The following is an 18,994-nucleotide window of genomic DNA, read 5'->3' as shown; positions in this document are numbered from 1 at the left end:
CTCAGACTAGGCCCAGCCCCGGGGCCAGAAACAAACTTTTATTGCAAAACGGGGACCTTCCAAGTGGCAAGGACGTCAGACCTGGCCTCTTCCCTGACACGGGGAACTGGAATCTGGCTCCTTCCATGGGGTCTAGCTGGGACTGTGACGCAGTCAGGGCGGTGGGTCAGTGTGTGTGCTGGTGGGGGCGGGGGGGCGAGCAGGGGAGGCTAGCTAGGCCTTCCCTGGAGGCGCAGTGGCAAAGAATGTGCCTGCCCATGCAGGAGACATAAGAGACATGGGTTCAATCCCTGATATAAGCTGGCGTGTGTGTGTGTGTGTGTGTGTGTGTGTGTGTGTGTGTGTGCGCGCATGCGCGCGCGCGCTACCCTGGCCTGGGGGTCCACGTGTGTCCAACTTTACCTGGTCTCCAGGCTTGTGTGCACAATTGCACACTGGGTTGTGTCTGTATTTGGGGGCTTCTTAGGATCAGGGTACCTGCAAAGGGGATGCCCTTGGCTGAAGGTGCAGAGGAGGCTGCAGCTGCAGCCCCCGAGGCTGTGTTGTGTCTTAGCGGGGAGATATCCAGCAGTCAGGCTCGTGTCACACACACGTGGGCTGGCTGTGTCCTTCGAGGGTTGGGGGCCTGTGGATGGCGACACTCTTATGCCTAGATAGCGGTAGGGTCACCAAGGGACATACCTCTCTGAGAACATGTGTGTGGTGATATGACCCAGCCTGGGGTCTCTGCTCCAGGCTCCCAGAGACGGTGGCACCGGTAAATTTGATGTGCTCAGAGGGCATGAGGGCCACAAACACTGTGGCCATTTCCGTGAGTTGTAAAGGCAGCAGCTGAATGCCCACGTGTGGGCTGAGTCCAGGGTGGTTGTGCTGTGTGTTGAGTCGGTGGGTTATCTGGGTATGTGGTCGTGATTTCAGATGGGCTGAATTTCTGTCTTTAGAAAGCAGTGTGGTGCAGTTGCCTTATGGTTCTTGTGGGTGTGTCTGGGTGCTGATGACCCTGCAGATGTGGAGGCTGAACATACGTGTGTGAATATACACCTACACGGGTGTGAATGAGGCTGCCTGTGGTGTAGACATTTGGCTCTGGAGACACAGCCGTGTCCATGCCCACCGTCGAGGCTGCCACCCTCCCAAGGCTCCCTCTGTCATCCGGTCCACACAGCAGGTAGGGGTGGGGTGGAGGTCAGCGGGGCCGGAATTGCAGCTGGAAGGCTTGGGGGATGTTGAAAAGGCCACTGATGGCCGGCTGGAGGCTCAGGGCGCCCAGCGGGCACGGGCCCTCCAGTGAGAAGGCCTGCAGGATGGCGGTGAACAGGAGGAAGAGTTCGGTCCGAGCCAGGCCCTCCCCGAGGCAGACACGCTTACCTGGAGGGAAGAGAGAGGTGGCGCTGGGCCAGCCGCTCTCCCTGCCAGGCACAGGGGGACTGGTGAGTGGGCAGGGGCGGCCCCAAAAGATACCTAAGGAGAAGGGCAGGAACGCCTCGTGCTTCTTGAACTTCCCATCCGCGTCCAGGAATCGGCCTGGGTTGAACTCCTTGGGCTCTTCAAAGACGGCGGGGTCATGCAGGATGGAGCCAAGAAGGGGGAAGACCTCTGTGCCCTGTGGTGGTGATAGTCGCTCAGCCATGTCCGACTCTTTGCGACCCCATAGACTGTAGCCCACCAGGCTCCTCCGTCCATGGCGTTCTCCAGGCAAGAATACTGGAGTGGGTTGCCGTTTCCTACTCCAAGGGAATCTTCCTGACCCAGGGATTTCCCGCACTGCAGGCAGATTCTTTACCATCTGAGCCACCAGGGGAGGTCATAACAAAGCTACAAATATCCAGACTCCCCTGGTGGCCCAGTGGCTAAGAATCTGCCTTCCAACGCAGGGGACATTTGTTGGGGAACGAAGATCCTGCATGCCGAGGGGCAACTAGAGAAGCCTATACGCCGTAACGAAGACCCAGTACAGCGCCCCCCCAACCCCGCCCTCCCTCCAAAATTCTGGCCCCTAAGCTCTTGGAAAACAGTGGGGACATAAAAAAATATAAAAAACACCCCAAACTACAAATATCTCTCACCCCCCCAGGTTTTCAGTTCCTGAGGGCAGAACACAGCAGTCTGGAGTCTGGGGAAACTGACTCACAAAACATAGCAGCATCATGTTTACTGAGTACTTTTATGGATCAGGCATCTTATTAAGTATTACATATATTACCTCGTATATACTATATACACATATTATACTTACTCACAAAGATACACAAACTTACTAAATCTTTTTAACAAGTCTGCAGGTATGTGTGAGTGCTCAGGCGTATCTGACTCTTTGCGACCCCATGGACTATAGCCCGCCAGGCTCCTCTGTCCATGGGATTTTCCCGGCAAGAGTACTGGAGTGGGTTGCCATTTCCTTCTTCATTTAACAAGTCCAGGGAACAGTTATTAATATGATCCCTATTTTAAAGATGGGGGACTTCCCTGGCAGTCCAATGGTTAGGACTCTGTGCTTCAACTGCAGGGGACATAGGTTTGATCCTTGGTCAGGGAGCTATTAATAGTTGCAAGTTGCGCAACCAAAAAAAAAAAAAGATGGGAAAACAAAGGCTCAGAGATCTTAAGCAACTTGCTTGAGGCAAACATCTGGACATGGCTTTGGCAGAGTTTATTATTTTTACATTTGTTATTATACCTTGAGGGTACACTGTGATTAAGCTGTGGCTATCCTAAGCCACTTAGCTCAGAGTCCAGCTTTCTGCCACTATGGTTTTCTGAAGGTGAAAGGTGGGTGAGTGAGGGCTGTCCACGAAGGCATCCCCCTGCTCGGATTTGGGGAGACGGGCAGCCCCTTCAGCTGAGATCAGAGTCCCCGTGTTCCCAAGACTATGGTGGAGGGTGAACGAAGGTTGGGAATCTGAGGAGAGGGTGAGGGACCTCCTTTATTAAGGATACTGGCTACTGGGGCTCTGAATTGGGAAGGTTGAGTGAGCACTGAGGAGAAGGTCATACTGTCGCTGTTCAGAAAAGAGATTAAAAAAAAGAAGACAAAGACAGATAGCAATGGTTAAAGCATAGGCTCTGGGCTTAAATCCTACCCTATTGCTCACAGGCTGGGTGAGCTTGGCAAATCTAACCTCTCAGGGCTCAGTTTCCGCATCTGTAAAGTGGGCATGATAAAGCTATAGTGTTGCTCCGAAGGTTAAATAAGGTAATACGCGCAAAGCGTTTAGAATAATATCTGGCACAGAGCAGGTCCTCGATCACTGATGCCTGTAACTGCTGTTGCCATTATCGTAGTTATTGTAGTTGCAATGGTCGTTGCTTTGGTAATAGTTGCTGCTGTGGGGTACGTAGGAGCCCCACTTCCTGCACATCTCATTTGGTGTTTTGGGGTTTTTCTTTTTGGCCACGCCACATGGCATGTGGGACCTTACTTCCCCTACCAGGGATTGAACCTGTGCCCCCTGCATTGGAAGTTTGGGGGTCTTAACCACTGAACCACTGGGGAAGTCTCTCATTTGGTGTTTCACAAGTGTCATGTCACAGATTCCTTACAATTTCAAATTGATAATATTATTGTTTCCGATTTAGCAGAGAAGTAGATGGAGGGCGAAGTGATTTGCTCCATGTCTCAGCTAGAAAACAGCAGGACTGGATTCTAACTGCTTTGAGTTGGATTCTACAACGAACTCAAGGAGCAGCTTGCCAGAAAGGCACTTGCGGTTTCCAGGGAGATGTCGCCCCCTGGTGGCGCTAGCTGTGAGTTGTTCTCAAATGAAGGGGCAGGAACTAAGTGTGTAGGTGTGGAGGGAAGGAGAGCCTGATTGCCTTTGCAGCGAGGAGGGGAATGGGGAGGGTGGAGGCGAGAGGCCTCCGTTGGCCCTCAGTTCTCAACTTGCTTCCCTGCCTGTCACCTTATCTGCTTGTCTCAGCCACAACTGGAAGGAGGCAGAATAGCGGGGCACAGAGAAGCCTGGTGGGCTGCAGTTTGTGGGGTCGCAAAGAGTCAGACTCCACTTAGCGACTGAACAACAAAGAATTAGGATCCATTGGACACATGGGCAAACAGGCTCAGAGAGGGCGTCAAAATGCAAGAGAAGATGTACACAGAAGGCAACAGAGGTGCAGAGACAAGGACAGAAAAAGAGAGGAAGATGTCATCCAGAGAGGAGAGACAGAGAGGAGGAAGACGAAGACACAGAAAACCAGACCAAGATCCAGAAACAAAGACAGCGAGCGGCTCGGACCCAAGGCTCAGGGGAGAGATAGCCGCTGCGTCTGGCTGATGGGAAAACCTACCTGTGGCAGGGTGTACCCCCGGAAGCGGGTGGTCTTGGTGAGGGCTCGGGGTATTCCCATGGGTACCAGCGCCAGCAGCCGCTGCGCCTCATGCAGAACTGCATCCGTGTAGGGGAGGCGGGCTCGGTCCCCCAGGCTTGGCCTCTGGCCGGCCCCCAGCTCTCGCATCAGCTCCTCCTGCACACGCTCTGCACGCAAGAAGAGGAAAATTGGAGGTCAAAGGCTGGGCCGGGTCCTGTGATCTCCCCTTGGACATCTCACCTTCTTCTTCTTCTTAAAACTTTTATTTATTTATTTAGCTGTGCTGCCCAAATCTTAGTTTCCTGACCAGGGATCGGACCCAAGCCCTTGGCAGTGAAAGCGTGGCCTCCTAACTGCTGGACCACCAGGGAACTCCCATCTTCTTGATCAGTTATGGTTAGGGGTGAGGCTGGCGGGCAGGGAGGGAGAGTCCTCTGGCCCTCCACAGCCCAGACATCCCGTGTGCTGGGCATCACGTCTCTTTTCGTCCAATTCCCACAGCAATCCTGTGGTGGTGGGGGAGCCATTACATAGCCCCATTTCCCAGATAAGGACACTGAGGCCTGGTGAGCTGAAATCGCAGCTGACCACCAAGGCCACCAGGTCCCAGCTTCCCTGTCATCCCATCCCACTCGCTCGATGGCATTTGATGGAGTGGCCTCCCCCTGAAATGCTGCAGTGCCTTGGGGCACATTCCTTGCCCTCCCTCACTAACACAGCTTCAGGTCTTGCCTGTGCTCTGATAACCCCAGTTTGTTTTTTATCTTCAGTTCTGACCCGGGTTGGATGCCTCCCCCTGGTGGTCCCAGGCTCCTCACACTCAAACTGTCTCCAAATGGGGCTTCCCCAGTAGCTCGGAGGTAAAGAACCTGCCTGCCAACGTAGGAGGCTCAAGTTCGACCCCTGTGCTGGAAAGATCCCCTGGAAGAAGAATGGCATCCTGCCCCAGTATTCTTCCCTGGGAAATTCCATGGACAGAGGAGCCTGGCGGGCTACAGTCTGCAAAGAGTTGGGCACGACTGAGCAATTGAGCACGCACGCACGGCCTCAGCGTCTCCCCTGAAATAGCTCCTCATCCCTCTGCCCCCATCTCAGGGTGGCCTCACGGCTCCCCCATCCCCTGGCCAGAGCCCTGGGCCTGTCCCTGGACACCTCCCTCCCTTGTCATCCTCTACCACCTGCCTACCAGGCCCCCTCTTCCCTCTTCACAGCCTGGCACAGCCCTGTTCTCTCCCACCCAGGTCCCTGCCCTGGCTCCACCCTGACCTCCTGGCATCCTCTTTCATACTCTACAACCTACTTCTTCATGACAGACCAAAACATTTTTCTAAAATGCTAATTTGACCTTGCCCTCCCCTGCTCAACAGCCCTCCATGGCTCCCCACTGCTCAGGGTTAGGCGTACAATGTACTACCAAGGCAGCAAGGCCGGAGACATCTCTTGCCTCCTTTCTCATTTCACTGTGCCTCGGGCTGCAGCGGCAGTCCCCAAACTTCCCGCTCCTCAGACACCCTGGATGTCCGGGCTCATTCTCGGCTCCATGCTCTGGCTCAGACTGCCCACTCTCCTGAACATTCTTCTTCTCGAGCCCTCCCTCCTGTTCCCGGGGCCTGGCTGGTGGAGAAGGCTCCTACCTTGGACCTGAGGGTATTTCAGCAGGAGCAGCAGGGTGTAGCGGATCGTGGTGCTGACCGTCACTGTCCCGGCAAACAGCAGATACACGACCGTCATCAGCAGGTTCTTGGCGGTGAATTCTGTGTTTGGGTCTTGCTTCTCCTAGGAGAAACCAAGCAGAGGGACTCAGACAACACGGGATGCAGGCAGAAGAGACCCAGCACAGCCACGTGTAGGGCATAAGGCCGCAAGTGAAAAGCTTTGTCAGGGAGTTTAAATAAAATGTATGGGAAAGTCGGGTCTTGACATTACTTCTGTTGGCTTGAAATGGTTTAAAAATGAAAGAGTGGCTATGATTAAAAAAACCCAAACAGAAAATGACAAGTGTTGATGAGGATGTGGAGAAACCGGAACCCCTATCACCAAGGGGACATATGAAAGGGTGCAGCAGGGACTTCCCTGGTGGCCCCGTGGTTAAGAACCTGACTGCCAACTCAGTGAACATGGGTCCGGGAAGATCCCACATGCTGCAGAGCAACTAAGCCTGTGCACCACAACTACTGAGCCCACACTCCTAAAGCCCATGCTCTGCAACGAGAGAAGCCACCGCAGTGAGAAGCCCGTGTTCCACAAAGAAAAGTAGCCCCTGCTCACCGCAACTAGAGAAAGTTCAAGCGCAGCAATGAAGACCCAGTGCAGCCAAAAAAAAAAAAAAAAGCAGGGTGCAGCTATTATGGTAAATGGTATAGACTGCTGTACCTCCAAAGCTACAAACAGGATTACCATGTGATCTAGCAATTCCATTTCTGGGGATTTATTCAAAAGAGTAGAAAGCAAGAAATAAATAGAAAGCAGGATCTCGAAGGACATTTGCACACCCCATGTTCATCACAGCATTATTCACATTAGCCAAAAGGTGGAAGTAATCCAAGTGTCCACCAATGGATGAATGGATAAAGAAAATGTGCTATATTTATACAATTCAGCCTTAATAAGGAGGGAAATCTTGTCACGAGGTACAGCGATAATGAATCCTGAGGACATTACGCTAAGTGAGATAAGCCACAAAAAGACAAATGCTGGTGGCTCAGATGGTGAAGCATCCGCCTGCTGTGGGAGACCTGGGTCCGATCCCCGGGTCAGGAAGCTCCCCTGGAGAAGGGAATGGCTACCCACTCCCGTATTTTTGTCTGGAGAACTGCATGGACAGAGGAGCCCTACAGGCTATAATCCATAGGATCACAAAGATTCGGACACAATTTAGCTACTAACACACACACATGAGGTGCCTAGAGTAGTCAAATTCATAGAGAAAAAATGTAGAAGGGGATGGCTGGGGGCTGGAGGAGGGAAGAAGGGGGAGCTATCTTTTAATGAGTACAGAATTTCAGTTTTGCTGGCTGAACAGAGTTTTGGCGATGGGTGGTGATGACGTAATATCTAACACTACTAAACTGTATACTTCATTTTTTTTTTTTTTTTGATCATGCCACACAGTTTGTGGGCTCCTAGTTCCCTGACCAGGAATCGAACCTAGGCAGCAAAAGCATGGAGTCCCAACAACTGGACCACCAGAGAACTTCCAAAATTTTTACATTTTAGTTTTTTACAGAAGTCTGGTTGACTTATGATGTTTCCAGTCTACAGCAGAGTTATACAGATTGTATACAGAATGTATACAGATTGTATACAGAATGTATATAATCATACTATATATATTCTTTTTCAAACTCTTCCATTATAGGTTATTACAAGACATTAAATATACTTCCCTGTACTATACAGTTTATCTATCTGTTTATCTATTTTATATACAGTAATATCTGTTCATCTCAAATATAATTAAATCTTTTTAATTCAAAAAATGAAAGGAAATGGGAATTCCCTGGCAGTTCAGTGGTTAGGGCTCCATACTTTCATTGCTGAGGGCCTGGGTTCAATTCCCAGTCGGGGAACTAAGATCCCACAAACTGAGTGGCATGGCAAAAAAAAAAAAAAGAAGTAGGGCCACAGAGTTAAGAAAAAAATTCCTCTCTCTCCATGAACAGGGTGGCTGCATGTATTCAAAGACTGTGGCCCTGAATATCTCCCCTAATTGCAAAGTGTGTACAATTAAAAACTAGTTATTTCCACAGGGGTCATCGTACTGCGAATTTTCTCATATGCTGGTTGTTCTCAATTAATAAAGAGGACTTTCTTAGTGTAATTTTCTATTGCAAGGTTTCGTAAGTAAACCATTGTAATTGATAGGAACTGTCCTGTGTGGGTGTGGGGAAGTGACGGTCAGGGTTGACAGCAGCAGGTCAAGGGGCTTGAGGCCTGGGCAGGGAGCTGAGGTTGGAGGCAGAAGATGCAAGGGACTCAGACCTGCATTCACAGAGGGACGTGCAGAGAGAAAGAGGGAGGGTGACAGAGCGTCCCAGCTGCACCACCCGGATGGGGGCCGGCCAGGAGGCCCCCCAACCCTAACCTTCCCCACCTTTGCCATCTTCAGCAGGAAGGCATCCACGAGATCGTGCACGGGGCCTGAGGTGCCCAGGCTCCCCTTGTGCTGCCACACCTGCTGGGCGGCGAAGGCGGCCACGGTGCCCAAGTGGCCGAGGAGCTGCGTGTGGGGGCCCGGGAGGCGCTGTAGGAACCGGGAGAACATCTCGTAGGTCTGTGGGGAGAACAACAGCTGTTTCCATGGGGGCCCTGCACCAGGGTGGAGGGGCAGGTGGACAGGGCGCTCTGGGGTTACCTGGAAGAGGCAGGCAGGAGCCTTTGGGGAAGGTGGCCAGAGAGGGGTCCCAGCCACTTACCTGGCCCCACGGGGAGCTGACCCCCACGGCGATGCCACCAGCCGCCCGGACCACAGCCTGGAACTCCTCATTGTCGTAGGGGAGGCGGAGGTCGAAGACTAGGGAGCAGATGATGTTGCAGGTGGCCTGGGCCAGCAGCAGGGAGGGGTCAAATGGCCGTCCTGGGGAGGGGGGGACAGCGGGGAGGCTGTGATGGAGACAGGCAGAGCAGAACTGACTTGGGCAGAGCTGGTCCACAAAGATGGAATAGGGGCTCAACAGCACCGGAAAGAGACAGGCACAGAGGGAGACAGAGACAGCAGATTGAGATAGAGAGAGATAGGGAGACAGAGTCAGTGAAAGAGAGATACTGAGAGAGACAGACTGGGAAGGAGAGCTGGACATGGGGTATTCCCTGGGGGTCCAGTGGCGAAGATTCTGCACTCTCACTGCAGGGGTGATCAGAGAACTAGATCCCACATGCCACTTGGCTTGGCTTGGCCAGGGGGAAAAAGAGAGAGAGAGTGAGAGATAGACTTACAGGAGAGAATAACAGAAAAATAGAGAAAGGTGGCCCAGTGGTAAAGATTCCACCTTCCAGGGCGGGAGATGAAGGAGATGCAGGTTTAATCCCTGGGTCGGGAAGATCTATTAGAGGAGGATGTGGCAACCTGCTCCAGTATTCTTGCCTGGAGAATCCCATGGATGGAGGAGCTTGGCGGGCTATAGTCCACAGGGTCACAAAGAGTCTGACATGACTTGAGCACACACAGAGAAAAAGAAGAGGCAGAAAGAGTGACATGGCAGTGCCAGGGACACGGGCCCTCAGGGAGACAGCAGGGCGGATGAAAGGTGGAGGAAGACAGAGGCGGAGTAAACAGAGCGCCCAGCCTGGCCCTCAGGGAAGAAGTTCCTGCCACAGTCCGACGCCCTGCTGACCTTTTGTCCCCTGCAGCGCCTCCACCAGACATTGGGCCTCCGCCTGGATCAGCTCCTCGCCTTCTCTCTTCCCCATGCCTAGGTCCCGCAGGGCCACTGTGGTGAACTTCCTCAGCTGCCTCCATCGCTCCCCGTTGGAGAAGAACACCCCTGCACAGACAGCTAGGCTCAAGGAGGGACTGGCCCTCCCCCTGATCCCCAGGACTCCTCCCTTCCTCCCAGGGAGGTGCCCTGTCCTGAGTCCATATGAGCCTAGTCCAGGGAGGAGGACTCAGGAGGTGCTCCGTCAGTGCCAAACCTTGCATCAGAGGCTGACCTCCTGGGGAGTCATTAACGGGGATTATCCAGACTCCGGATAATTCACCAAGGTGAATGAAGATGTCTTCCTTTCTTCTCTCTATCCATCTTTTTATTCCTCTATTCACCCACCCATCCATTTATCCTTCCTTCCTCTTCCTCTTTCTCCCTCCCTCCCACCCTTCTATCTATCTATCTTAACATTTATGCAGGTCTTCTCAGCTGGCCCAAGCGGTAAAGAACCTGTCTGCCAATCCAGGACATATAAGAGAGGCGGGTTCGATCCCTGGGTTGGGAAGATCCCTTGGAGAAGGAAATGGCAATCCACTCTAGTATTATTTGCTGGAGAATCCCATGGACAGAGGACAGAGGAGCCTGGCGGGCTACAGTCTATAGGGTTCCAAAGAGTCGGACATGACTGAAGTGACTTAGCATGCATGCATGGGCATTGGGTCCAGGGAAGGAGGAGGAAGGAATTGCACTGTTTTCGTCTTTATCCAAGAGACTTGCTCTGGACAGACCCTTCCCTGTTCTGAGCTGTTTCCACTTGTAGAATGCCAGCCTACAGTGGCCTCCTGGATGCCTCCTTCTGGATGTCCCCTGCCCATCCATCCCTCCACTGGGCCCCACACTGGCCTCAGCATCTCTCCTTGGCTCAGCCACCGAGCGTCCCATTCCCTGCCCAGAGTCCTGCATTCCTTTCCCGACCACCTCCCCTCCCCACTCCACGACCCCAGCCCTGGTCCAGCCCAAGCCCCTCTCTGGACTCCCACACAGGAACCAGAGGACCTTTCTGACTCTGACTCTGTTCTTTTCCTGGAAAACCCAAAGTCTGGCTTGACTCAGGCTCTGCATGATCAGGCTCCGCAGATGTCTCCAGCTTTGTTCCTCATACACCCACACTGGCCTTTTCTCACTTCCTCAAAGGTGTCAGCATGTCCCCTCTGCCTCTGCCCCTGCTGTTTCCTCTGCCTGGACCACTCACCTCTTCCTCCTCACTGAACTAACTCCACTCAGCCTTGAGGTCTCAGCTTAAATGTCACCTGCTCTAGGAAGCCTTCCCTGATTCCTTCCATTCTCCCCTCAACTCCCTCTGCTCCTGTGGCCAGTAAAGGTCCACTCTGTTCTGCTTTCAGGACTGTGCATGCATACTCAGTCATGTTTGACTCTTTGCAACCCCATGGACTGTAGCCCTTCAGGCTCCTCTGTCCATGAAATTTTCCAGACAAGAATACTGGCTTGTCATTTCCTCCGCCAGGGGATCTTCCCAACCCAGGAATCGAACCTGAGTCTCTGGCGTCTCCTGTATTGGCAGGGGGGTTCTTTACCACTAGCACCACCTGGCTTTAGAAATCTAGTCTCTCCCTCCATTGTCTTCTCACACAGCTCATCACTTCCACAGTAAAACATGTCATTACATTTGTTACTGCTGTGTTCCCAGTACCCAGCCAGGTGTAATGAAAAGTTGTCAGTCGATGAATGCATGCTCATCTCACCTTTGTGCTTTTGTAGGTGCTGGTCTCTCTGCCTGAAACACTGTTCCCCTAACCCTGAGTCTCAGCTCAGACTCCCCATCTTTCAGGAAGACCTCCTGGACAGGCTGGGCCAGGTGCCTCCTCCGATTCCACCAGTCCCAGGGCTTCCTGCAGGCCAGCCCTGATCTTTCTGGACTGTCACTATCTAGTGACAAGTCTGTCTCCTCCTGACCTGTGCGCTCTGGGAAAGCAGGGCCGAGGCTGTTTATTCACTGCTATGTTCCCTGGAGCACCCAGCACTGGCCTCCTGCTTTCAATCTTAACACAGAGACTCGTTTGTACATTTTGAGAGTTTGCCCACTAATTCCCAGTGTCTCAAACGCTCTCCCTTTTCCTCCCAACCCTGTGGCTTCCCCTGGAGCAGCAATAACTCTACTACAACCAGATAACTAATGAGTGCTGACTTTGAGCAACCTTCAGTAATAGGTAATAGGCACTGTTATCATTCCATTTTACAAATGAGGAAACAGGCCCAGAGACCCTGAACCACGCACAGAAGGCCACAGGCCAATAAATGGTGGCAGGCTCTGAGTGAAGGGACCCAGCAGCCTCCAGCTCCCCTTGTGACTCACCGTGGCTATCAAAGGTCCCGTCCAGCGTTGCCACCGTCCCCCGCCCGCTGAACTCCTCGGCCTGACCTCCCAGGGCCTCCTGCACAGCCTCATGCCCAACCAGGACCACCACGCGCCGCCAGGGTCCCAGGTACACGGTGAACACTGGTCCGTACTTCTTACTCAGCTGGGAGCAGGGAGCAAGGAGCGTGAGTGATGCGGGGCAGGCTGCTGCCTCTCAAAGTCTGTCTCCATCGCGACCCCTTGTCTCTGGATGAACCACCTAAGAGGAACCCCTTCTGCTTCTGCCTTACCCCAAATGGAAATAGTGCCTTTGGGAGATTCAGTTCTTGTTTTGTACCAGGCTCCCAGCCCCCTGCCCCCAAAAGCTCTCCATCCCCAAACTCCATCACCCAACACACTCTCTGGTCCCCATCCCCTTACCCTGCAGAGCCCTAACTTCTGATGCCAGGATGACCCAAGACCCACCATTACTCCCACAACTCAGACATATAGCGGCAAAAATGGGCATGGATGATAACGGTGGGCTTCCTTAATCCCCACTCCCCCCAAAAAACTGACTAAATACTAAACTTTGAGTCACTGCTAAATACTCAAATTCTGGGAGCAGATATCACCAAGCACCAGCACTATCTCTTTTCAAACAAGACCTTTGGCGGCCTTGCCTTGTACGGAGGACCCCAGAATGGGGAACCTCTGGCCTTTCCTCTCTTCCCCCCGACCCTGAAAAGGTTGGGGCCACCCCAGCCTTCTTTCTCTCCCCCACTTTCTCCTTCCCAGGAGCTTCCAGTTCCCTCCTAGCTGAGTTCCACGTATTCTCCCACCCCACCCCCCCCCACCCCCCCACCCCCCACCCCCCCACCCCCCACCCCCCACCCCCCACCCCCCCACCCCCCACCCCCCCACCCCCCACCCCCCACCCCCCCCCCCCGACCAGCCCCGCCCCCCCCACCAGCCTCCAGCCCGTATCCCCATCAGTCTGGGCAGACAGATTCCTGGAATCCTCCAGCCTCCAACTCCCCCGCGTGAGGGGCGGGGGGGAGGTGGGGGGGTGGGGGGGGGGTGGCACACCTTCTTTTCACTCTCTGCTCCCTCCTCAGGAGACTCACCTGTATCTCCCCGATACCTCTCCCAGTGGGACAAGCCACCACGGTCTCTTCTGCTTGAGGTCTCTTGTCTCAGCTCCGGTTCCCTGCACCCCGCTCCAACCTTCCTAGGATTCTCCCAGTCTCTCTAACCCGGGACCCCTGCTACTCTGGATCCTGCTTCCGACCCCTCACACTCTCTCCAGGATTCTCTGCCTCTCCTGGTGCCATCCCCACCTTAGCCTCCTTTCTCACCATCACTCCCTCAACTATCTCAGCCCGGGACCCTTACTCCCACCCCATCCCGGGGCATCCGTAGCCCCTTCGCCTGCATCTTCTAGGATACTCAAGGGCCTCTCTGCGTGGTCTCCCGGTTTGGGGTCCCCTCGCGTCTCTTGGCCCTGGCACCCCTCCCACCCGCTCTCCTCTAGCCGGGACGTCGCGCGGCCGCTCACCCGCAGGAGCCCCAGGTAGAGCGCCCCGGGCCGGAGCTGCAGGAGGTTGCCCAGCAGCGGCAGCGGCGTGGGCCCCGGGGGCAGGTGGCCTCGGTCCCAGGTCGCAGGCAGAACCAGCGTCACCACCAGGAGGAGAAGCAGCAGCAGCAGAGCCCAGGTGCCCGCCGCCTCCATCTCTGCAGGTCTGCGGCTTCTCCGGTTCTCAGACGCCCCACGTGGCCCGGCTCGTCGGGGGCGGGGGCGGGGCGGCTCCCTCCCTCCCCGCCGGAATCCTGCCGAGGGAGGCGGGGCCGGAGCCTCTCCCGTTGCATGCGGGCGGGATTCTCTCCCCGCCGCCGGATTTCTTTCTCCCAGACGACCACCGCCGCCTGGTGTCGGGGACACACTCCCCAACGGTTCTAGGTCCCCCAGGTTCGAGGGGGCGGAGACCGCTCCCCGCTCCCCAGGTAGGGCGTGGACCCACGGGAGGAACCTGCAAGCCGGAGACTTTGGCCGCCTCCCGGAGGCCACACCCTAGTGCCTGGCGGCGACCCTGCCCTACCTCCTTCCTCACTGCTATCTGCGTGTGTGTGCTCGTGTGCGGGCTTGTGTGGTGATTCTGAGCCGGTTTCCTCCAGCATCTTACATCTTCACCATGAACTAGGAGGAGGGGACGGGACATTTAACAATATATAAAATACATAACCAACAAGGACCTACTGTATAGCACAGGGAACTATGCTCAGTGTCTTTTAATAACCTGTAATGGATGGCATCACCGACTCGATGGACGTGAGTTTGAGTAAACTCCGGGAGTTGGTGATGGACAGGGAGGCCTGGCGTGCTGCAATTCATGGGGTCGCAAAGAGTCGGACACGACTGAGTGACTGAACTGAACTGAACTGAATGGAAAGGAATCTGAAAAAGGAAAAAATATATATATACACATGTACATATATATTTGGGCTTCCCTGACTGTTACTGCGGTCTAATTGTAAATGAGACTTTGCCGGTGCAGCCATGAGTAACAGAGAGAACCTTGCCCTCTCAGAGCACCTGCTGCTGCTACTGCTAAGTTGCTTCAGTCCTGTACGACTCTGTGCGACCCCATAGAGGGCAGCCCACCAGGCTCCGTCGTCCCTGGGATTCTCCAGGCAAGAATACTGGAGTGGGTTGCCATTTCCTTCTCCAGTGCATGAAAAGAGAAAAGTGAAAGTGAAGTCGCTCAGTCGTGTCCGACTCTTAGGGAAGTGACCCCATGGACTGCAGCCTACCAGGCTCCTCCGTCCATGGGATTTTCCAGGCAAGAGTACTGGAGTGGGGTGCCATTGCCTTCTCCAGTATATTTATATATATGTGTATAAATATATACACATATATATAAAATACATAACCAACAGGGACCTACTGTATATCACCTGGAACTATACTCAATATCTTGTAATAAACTATAATGGAGAAGAATCTGAAAAAGGAAATATATATATACATGTGTACCTATATATATATTATGTATTTATATATACATATAAATATGTATGTGTATATATAGACACATGTATATCTACATATATTAATTATACACATATATATGTATGTAAATGGGCATGTGTAACGGAATCACTGCTGTACACCTGAAATTAACACGACATTGTAAATCAACCGTACTTCAATAAAAATTAATTAGTTAACAGAACGAACAAAAAAAAATAAAGAATCTAGGTTCAGAGAGCCTTAGGCCACACAGCTAACAAAAGGGCTCAACTAGAATTTGAACTCAGGCCAGTCTGAATGATTGACTAAACTATTCATTCACTTCACAGTATAGCACAGTGGTTAGAACCATGATGTCTAAAGCCAGACTACTTGAGTTCACAGCCTAACTTCTCCGTGACTCTGTTAACTCATCTGTAAAATGGGGATCTGTTTTAGAATTAAATAGGTTAAGTGTGGGAATTCCCTGGTGGTCCAGTGGTGAGGACTCTGGGCTCTCACTCCCAAGGGCCCCTGTTCAATCCCTGTTCCGGGAAATACGATCTCACAAATAAGAGGCCAAACATAAAAGAAAATAAAAAGATAGGGATGTGTGTGAAAAAGGGAAAGTGAAGTCTCTCAGTTGTGTCCAACTCTTTGTGACCCCATGGACTGTAGCCTGCAAGGCTCCTCTGTCCATGGGATTTTCCAGGCAAGAATACTGGAGTGAGTTACCATTTCCTTCTCCAGGGGATCCTCCAGGGGACCCAGGGATGGAAGCCGGGTGTCCCGCACTCTTTACTGTCTGAGCCACCACGTATGTGTGTACATAGCTTAAAACAGGGCCAGGTGCATATATAGCAAATATTAAACAAATGCAAAGCTAATATTCTTCTGACTAATTGTTACTGCGGTCTAATTGTAAATAAGACTTTGCCGGTGCAGCCATGAGTAACAGAGAGAACCGTGCCCTCTCAGAGCACCTGCTGCTGCTACTGCTAAGTCGCTTCAGTCGTGTCCGACTCTGTGCGACCCCATAGACTCAGAGCACCTACCCCTGTGTAAATAAACTTGCAAATCAAGACAATTTAAGGAATCTCAGAGGCCAGCCGAGGGAATGGGGTCCTCCAGGCAGAAGACAGTTATAGTATCAGATCCATGATGTACTCCAGCATCTGGGGCAGTCCCTGGCATAGAGTAGATGCTCAATAAATGTCTGTGTCATCACAGATTGAATGTAGGGGATAAGGATGTTGAGGTTGACAGGGACATCACGGAAAAGATTTTGTGTTTTATTTCTAATGAAAGGGGAAGCAGTGGAAGGGTGTCTAGCAGGAAGTTACTCTGTTTGCTTTGCATTTTCATTTAGCGTTTTATTAGGGAAACTTTAAAACATACAGTAGACACCAGTATATTCACCACCTAGCTTCCACTGATAACATTTTAACTATCCTTGCTTTGTTATGTATCTATTCATCTTGTCTCATCAATTCATCTTTTTTTTTTTATGCATTTCAAAGACAGTGGCAGACACCAGTATCCTTCACTCCTAAACACATCCGCATGCATATCATAACTAGCATGCATCTGGCATGCTAGAGTTAATATTGGTTTACAGGTCATTCCTTGCCACTTCCCAGGTAAATCTACACACAATGAAATGCACAAATTTCCACACATGAGTACATCCTCCATGTGGCCCCAAAATCCTATGGGGATACAGAGAGTTACCATCATCCCAGAAACCACCATGCCTCTTCCCATCACCCCTTCAAACATTCATTTTCTCTTTGCATTTTTTTCTTATCTCTTAAAAAAGATTTATGTATTTATTTTACTTTTTGGCTGTGGAGAGTTTTTGTTGCTTTTTGAGAGCTCTCTCTAGTTGTGGTGTGTGGGCTTCTTATGGCAGTGGCTTTTTTACTGCAGAGCAAGGGCTCCAGGGTGCACGGGACTCAGTAGTTGCAGACCGAGGCTTTGGTATTTGAGGCTCATGGGCTCTAGGGTGCTGGCTCTGTAGTTTGGCACACGGGCTTAGTTGCTCTGCGGCGAGTGGGCTCTTCCCTGATCAGAGATCAAATCGGTGTCCCTTGCATTGCAAGGCCACTCGAAGTGAAAAGTGCAGAGTAGTAACCACCAGGGAATTCCCCTCTTTTTGCATTTCAAAAGATCTTTCTGTCTGCCTTTAGAAGAAGGGACTGTTGGGGAGGGGGAGCAGGGGAAGAAAAAGCTGGGAGCCCTGTGCAATCAAGGTCCAGGCAAGTGATGCTAATGGCAGGGAGCAGAGTGGCTACCAATGAGAAAAGAAAGAAATGGATTTACTTTGAATGTATTAATACTTGGAGGTAGAGTCAGAAGGGTTTCCTGACAAATTTGGCTTGAAGGTGAAGGAAATTAGGTTGTTTCTGTCATGTACTAACAATTCTGGAGAGTAAGGAGAGACTTTTTATTCCAGAAGACTGTTGCAGTAGAGGGGACAGAGTCTATTGCAAAGACAGTGAGCAACCCCAGAATGTGATAACCCAGAAAAATGTATTTTCTAGCGAGACCAATGCTTTCCCTAATCTCGGTTTGTTTTTGTCCTCAGCAAATGGAAACATGACACTTTCCTTTTACAGAGGTAAGGAAGGAGATGGGGACAAATAGAGGTGGAAAACTGGTGAAGCAAGTTTTACTGGAGGGAGGGGAAATCAGGAATTCTCTTTTGGTCCCAAGAAGTATGAGATGGCTGTTAGCTATCCCAGGAGAAGAGCCAAGTGGACAGGCAGGTTAGATGTTGGACTTGGGACCTCCCAGGACCCTCTGGAACAGGGCAAAGGAGAAGCTTAAGGACTCGCACCTGCTTCATGGTAACGAAGGGTAGGCCAGCCTCTTCTAATCTCTCTCTGGTTTCAGAAGACATCTTTGGGTGTCAGAGGCTAGAATCGAGACTGTAGAGAACATTTTGGCCTTTTTTTTTTTTTGCTGCACCTTGCCATGTGGAACTTTCCCAGAACCAGGGATCGAACCCACAGTGGAAGTGTGGGTTCTTAACAATTGGACCACCAGGGAAGTCCTAGCCATGTTTTGAGAGAAAGGGCTCTGGCTTAGAATAGAAATTTCAAGATTGCAGAGGTCTAGGAGTTTTACCACGTTTTAAGATGAACTTGGTAAGTTCACAAGAGTCTAAAGATTTCAAGACAAATTCCTATAGGTAAGTTCACAAGATTCTAAAGATTTCAAACTGCAAATTCCTATAGGTAAGTTCACAAGATTCTAAAGATTTCAGGATTTCAAGACTTTCCACCACCATGGTAGTTAAATTCAAGTCCCTCGTGGTGGCCAATGGGGCCCTTTTGGGGGATTTGTCCACTGGCTGCTGTTTGACATCATCTGGGCCCACTTTGTTCTATTCTCAGAATGGTCCACTCATCCTGAGCATTGGCCTTCTTTCAGTGTTTTAAATAGCAAGCTGGCCTCAGGGTCTTTGCATTAACTCTCTGCCTGAAATGCTTGGCCTAGAGATTGAGACTGGCTCATCTTCTGTTCTCAGCTTAAATGCCAGTCCCCTCTGGAAGAGACTGTCATAGATGACACAAGCAGAATTCCCTTCGTCCTCAACCCCAGACCTTCCTGTAATTTATAAAATAAGGTACTTAATAAATATGAAATTAATTAATATTTTCTAAGCCTCTACAATGGGCTTTCCTGGTGGCTCAGATGGTAAAGAATCCGCTAGGAGTAGGGGAGACCGGGGTTTGATCTCTAGGTCGGAAGATCCCCTGGAGGAGGGCATGGCAACCCACTCCAGTATTCTTGCCTGGAGAATCTGCATGGACAGAGGAGCCTGGTGGGCTACAGTCCATGGGGTCACAAAGAGTCAGACACGACTGAGCGATTAAGCACCTACAATAATAATGCCTGGCATAGAGGCAGTTTTAAATGTGTTTATTAAATATATACAAAATTGTCTTCACAGCC

At 51.6% G+C, this 18,994-nt stretch overlaps 1 protein-coding gene across 1 annotated transcript; it reads right to left on the bottom strand.

Moving 5' to 3' along the window:
- Nucleotides 1-14,060, bottom strand: LOC133230634 (cytochrome P450 2S1). Its single transcript, XM_061388355.1, has 9 exons — nucleotides 13,583-14,060; nucleotides 12,043-12,208; nucleotides 9,639-9,788; nucleotides 8,721-8,881; nucleotides 8,399-8,578; nucleotides 5,940-6,081; nucleotides 4,285-4,472; nucleotides 1,462-1,603; nucleotides 1-1,368 (listed from the first exon to the last, which is right to left on the bottom strand). Exons 1-9 carry the CDS (start codon nucleotides 13,754-13,756, stop codon nucleotides 1,187-1,189), a joined length of 1,485 nt encoding a protein of 494 aa, XP_061244339.1. The 5' UTR covers nucleotides 13,757-14,060; the 3' UTR covers nucleotides 1-1,186.
- Nucleotides 14,061-18,994: the final 4,934 nt, after the last annotated feature.

The sequence above is a fragment of the Bos javanicus genome, chromosome 18 (genome assembly GCF_032452875.1).
Source record: "Bos javanicus breed banteng chromosome 18, ARS-OSU_banteng_1.0, whole genome shotgun sequence".
NCBI classification, from domain to species: domain Eukaryota; kingdom Metazoa; phylum Chordata; class Mammalia; order Artiodactyla; family Bovidae; genus Bos; species Bos javanicus.
Note: the sequence above shows the minus strand (reverse complement) of the source record. Positions and strands in the feature narration are given on the sequence as shown.

Coding starts and splice junctions, on each gene's coding strand:
- LOC133230634 (XM_061388355.1), bottom strand. CDS start 13,756: ATGGAGGCGGCGGGCACCTGGGCTCTGCTGCTGCTGCTTCTCCTCCTG. Junction 4,473..5,939: donor GAAATACCCTCAGGTCCAAG/GTAGGAGCCTTC, acceptor TCTTGCGTGCAG/AGCGTGTGCAGGAGGAGCTG. Junction 1,369..1,461: donor GTTCCTGCCCTTCTCCTTAG/GTATCTTTTGGG, acceptor TCTTCCCTCCAG/GTAAGCGTGTCTGCCTCGGG.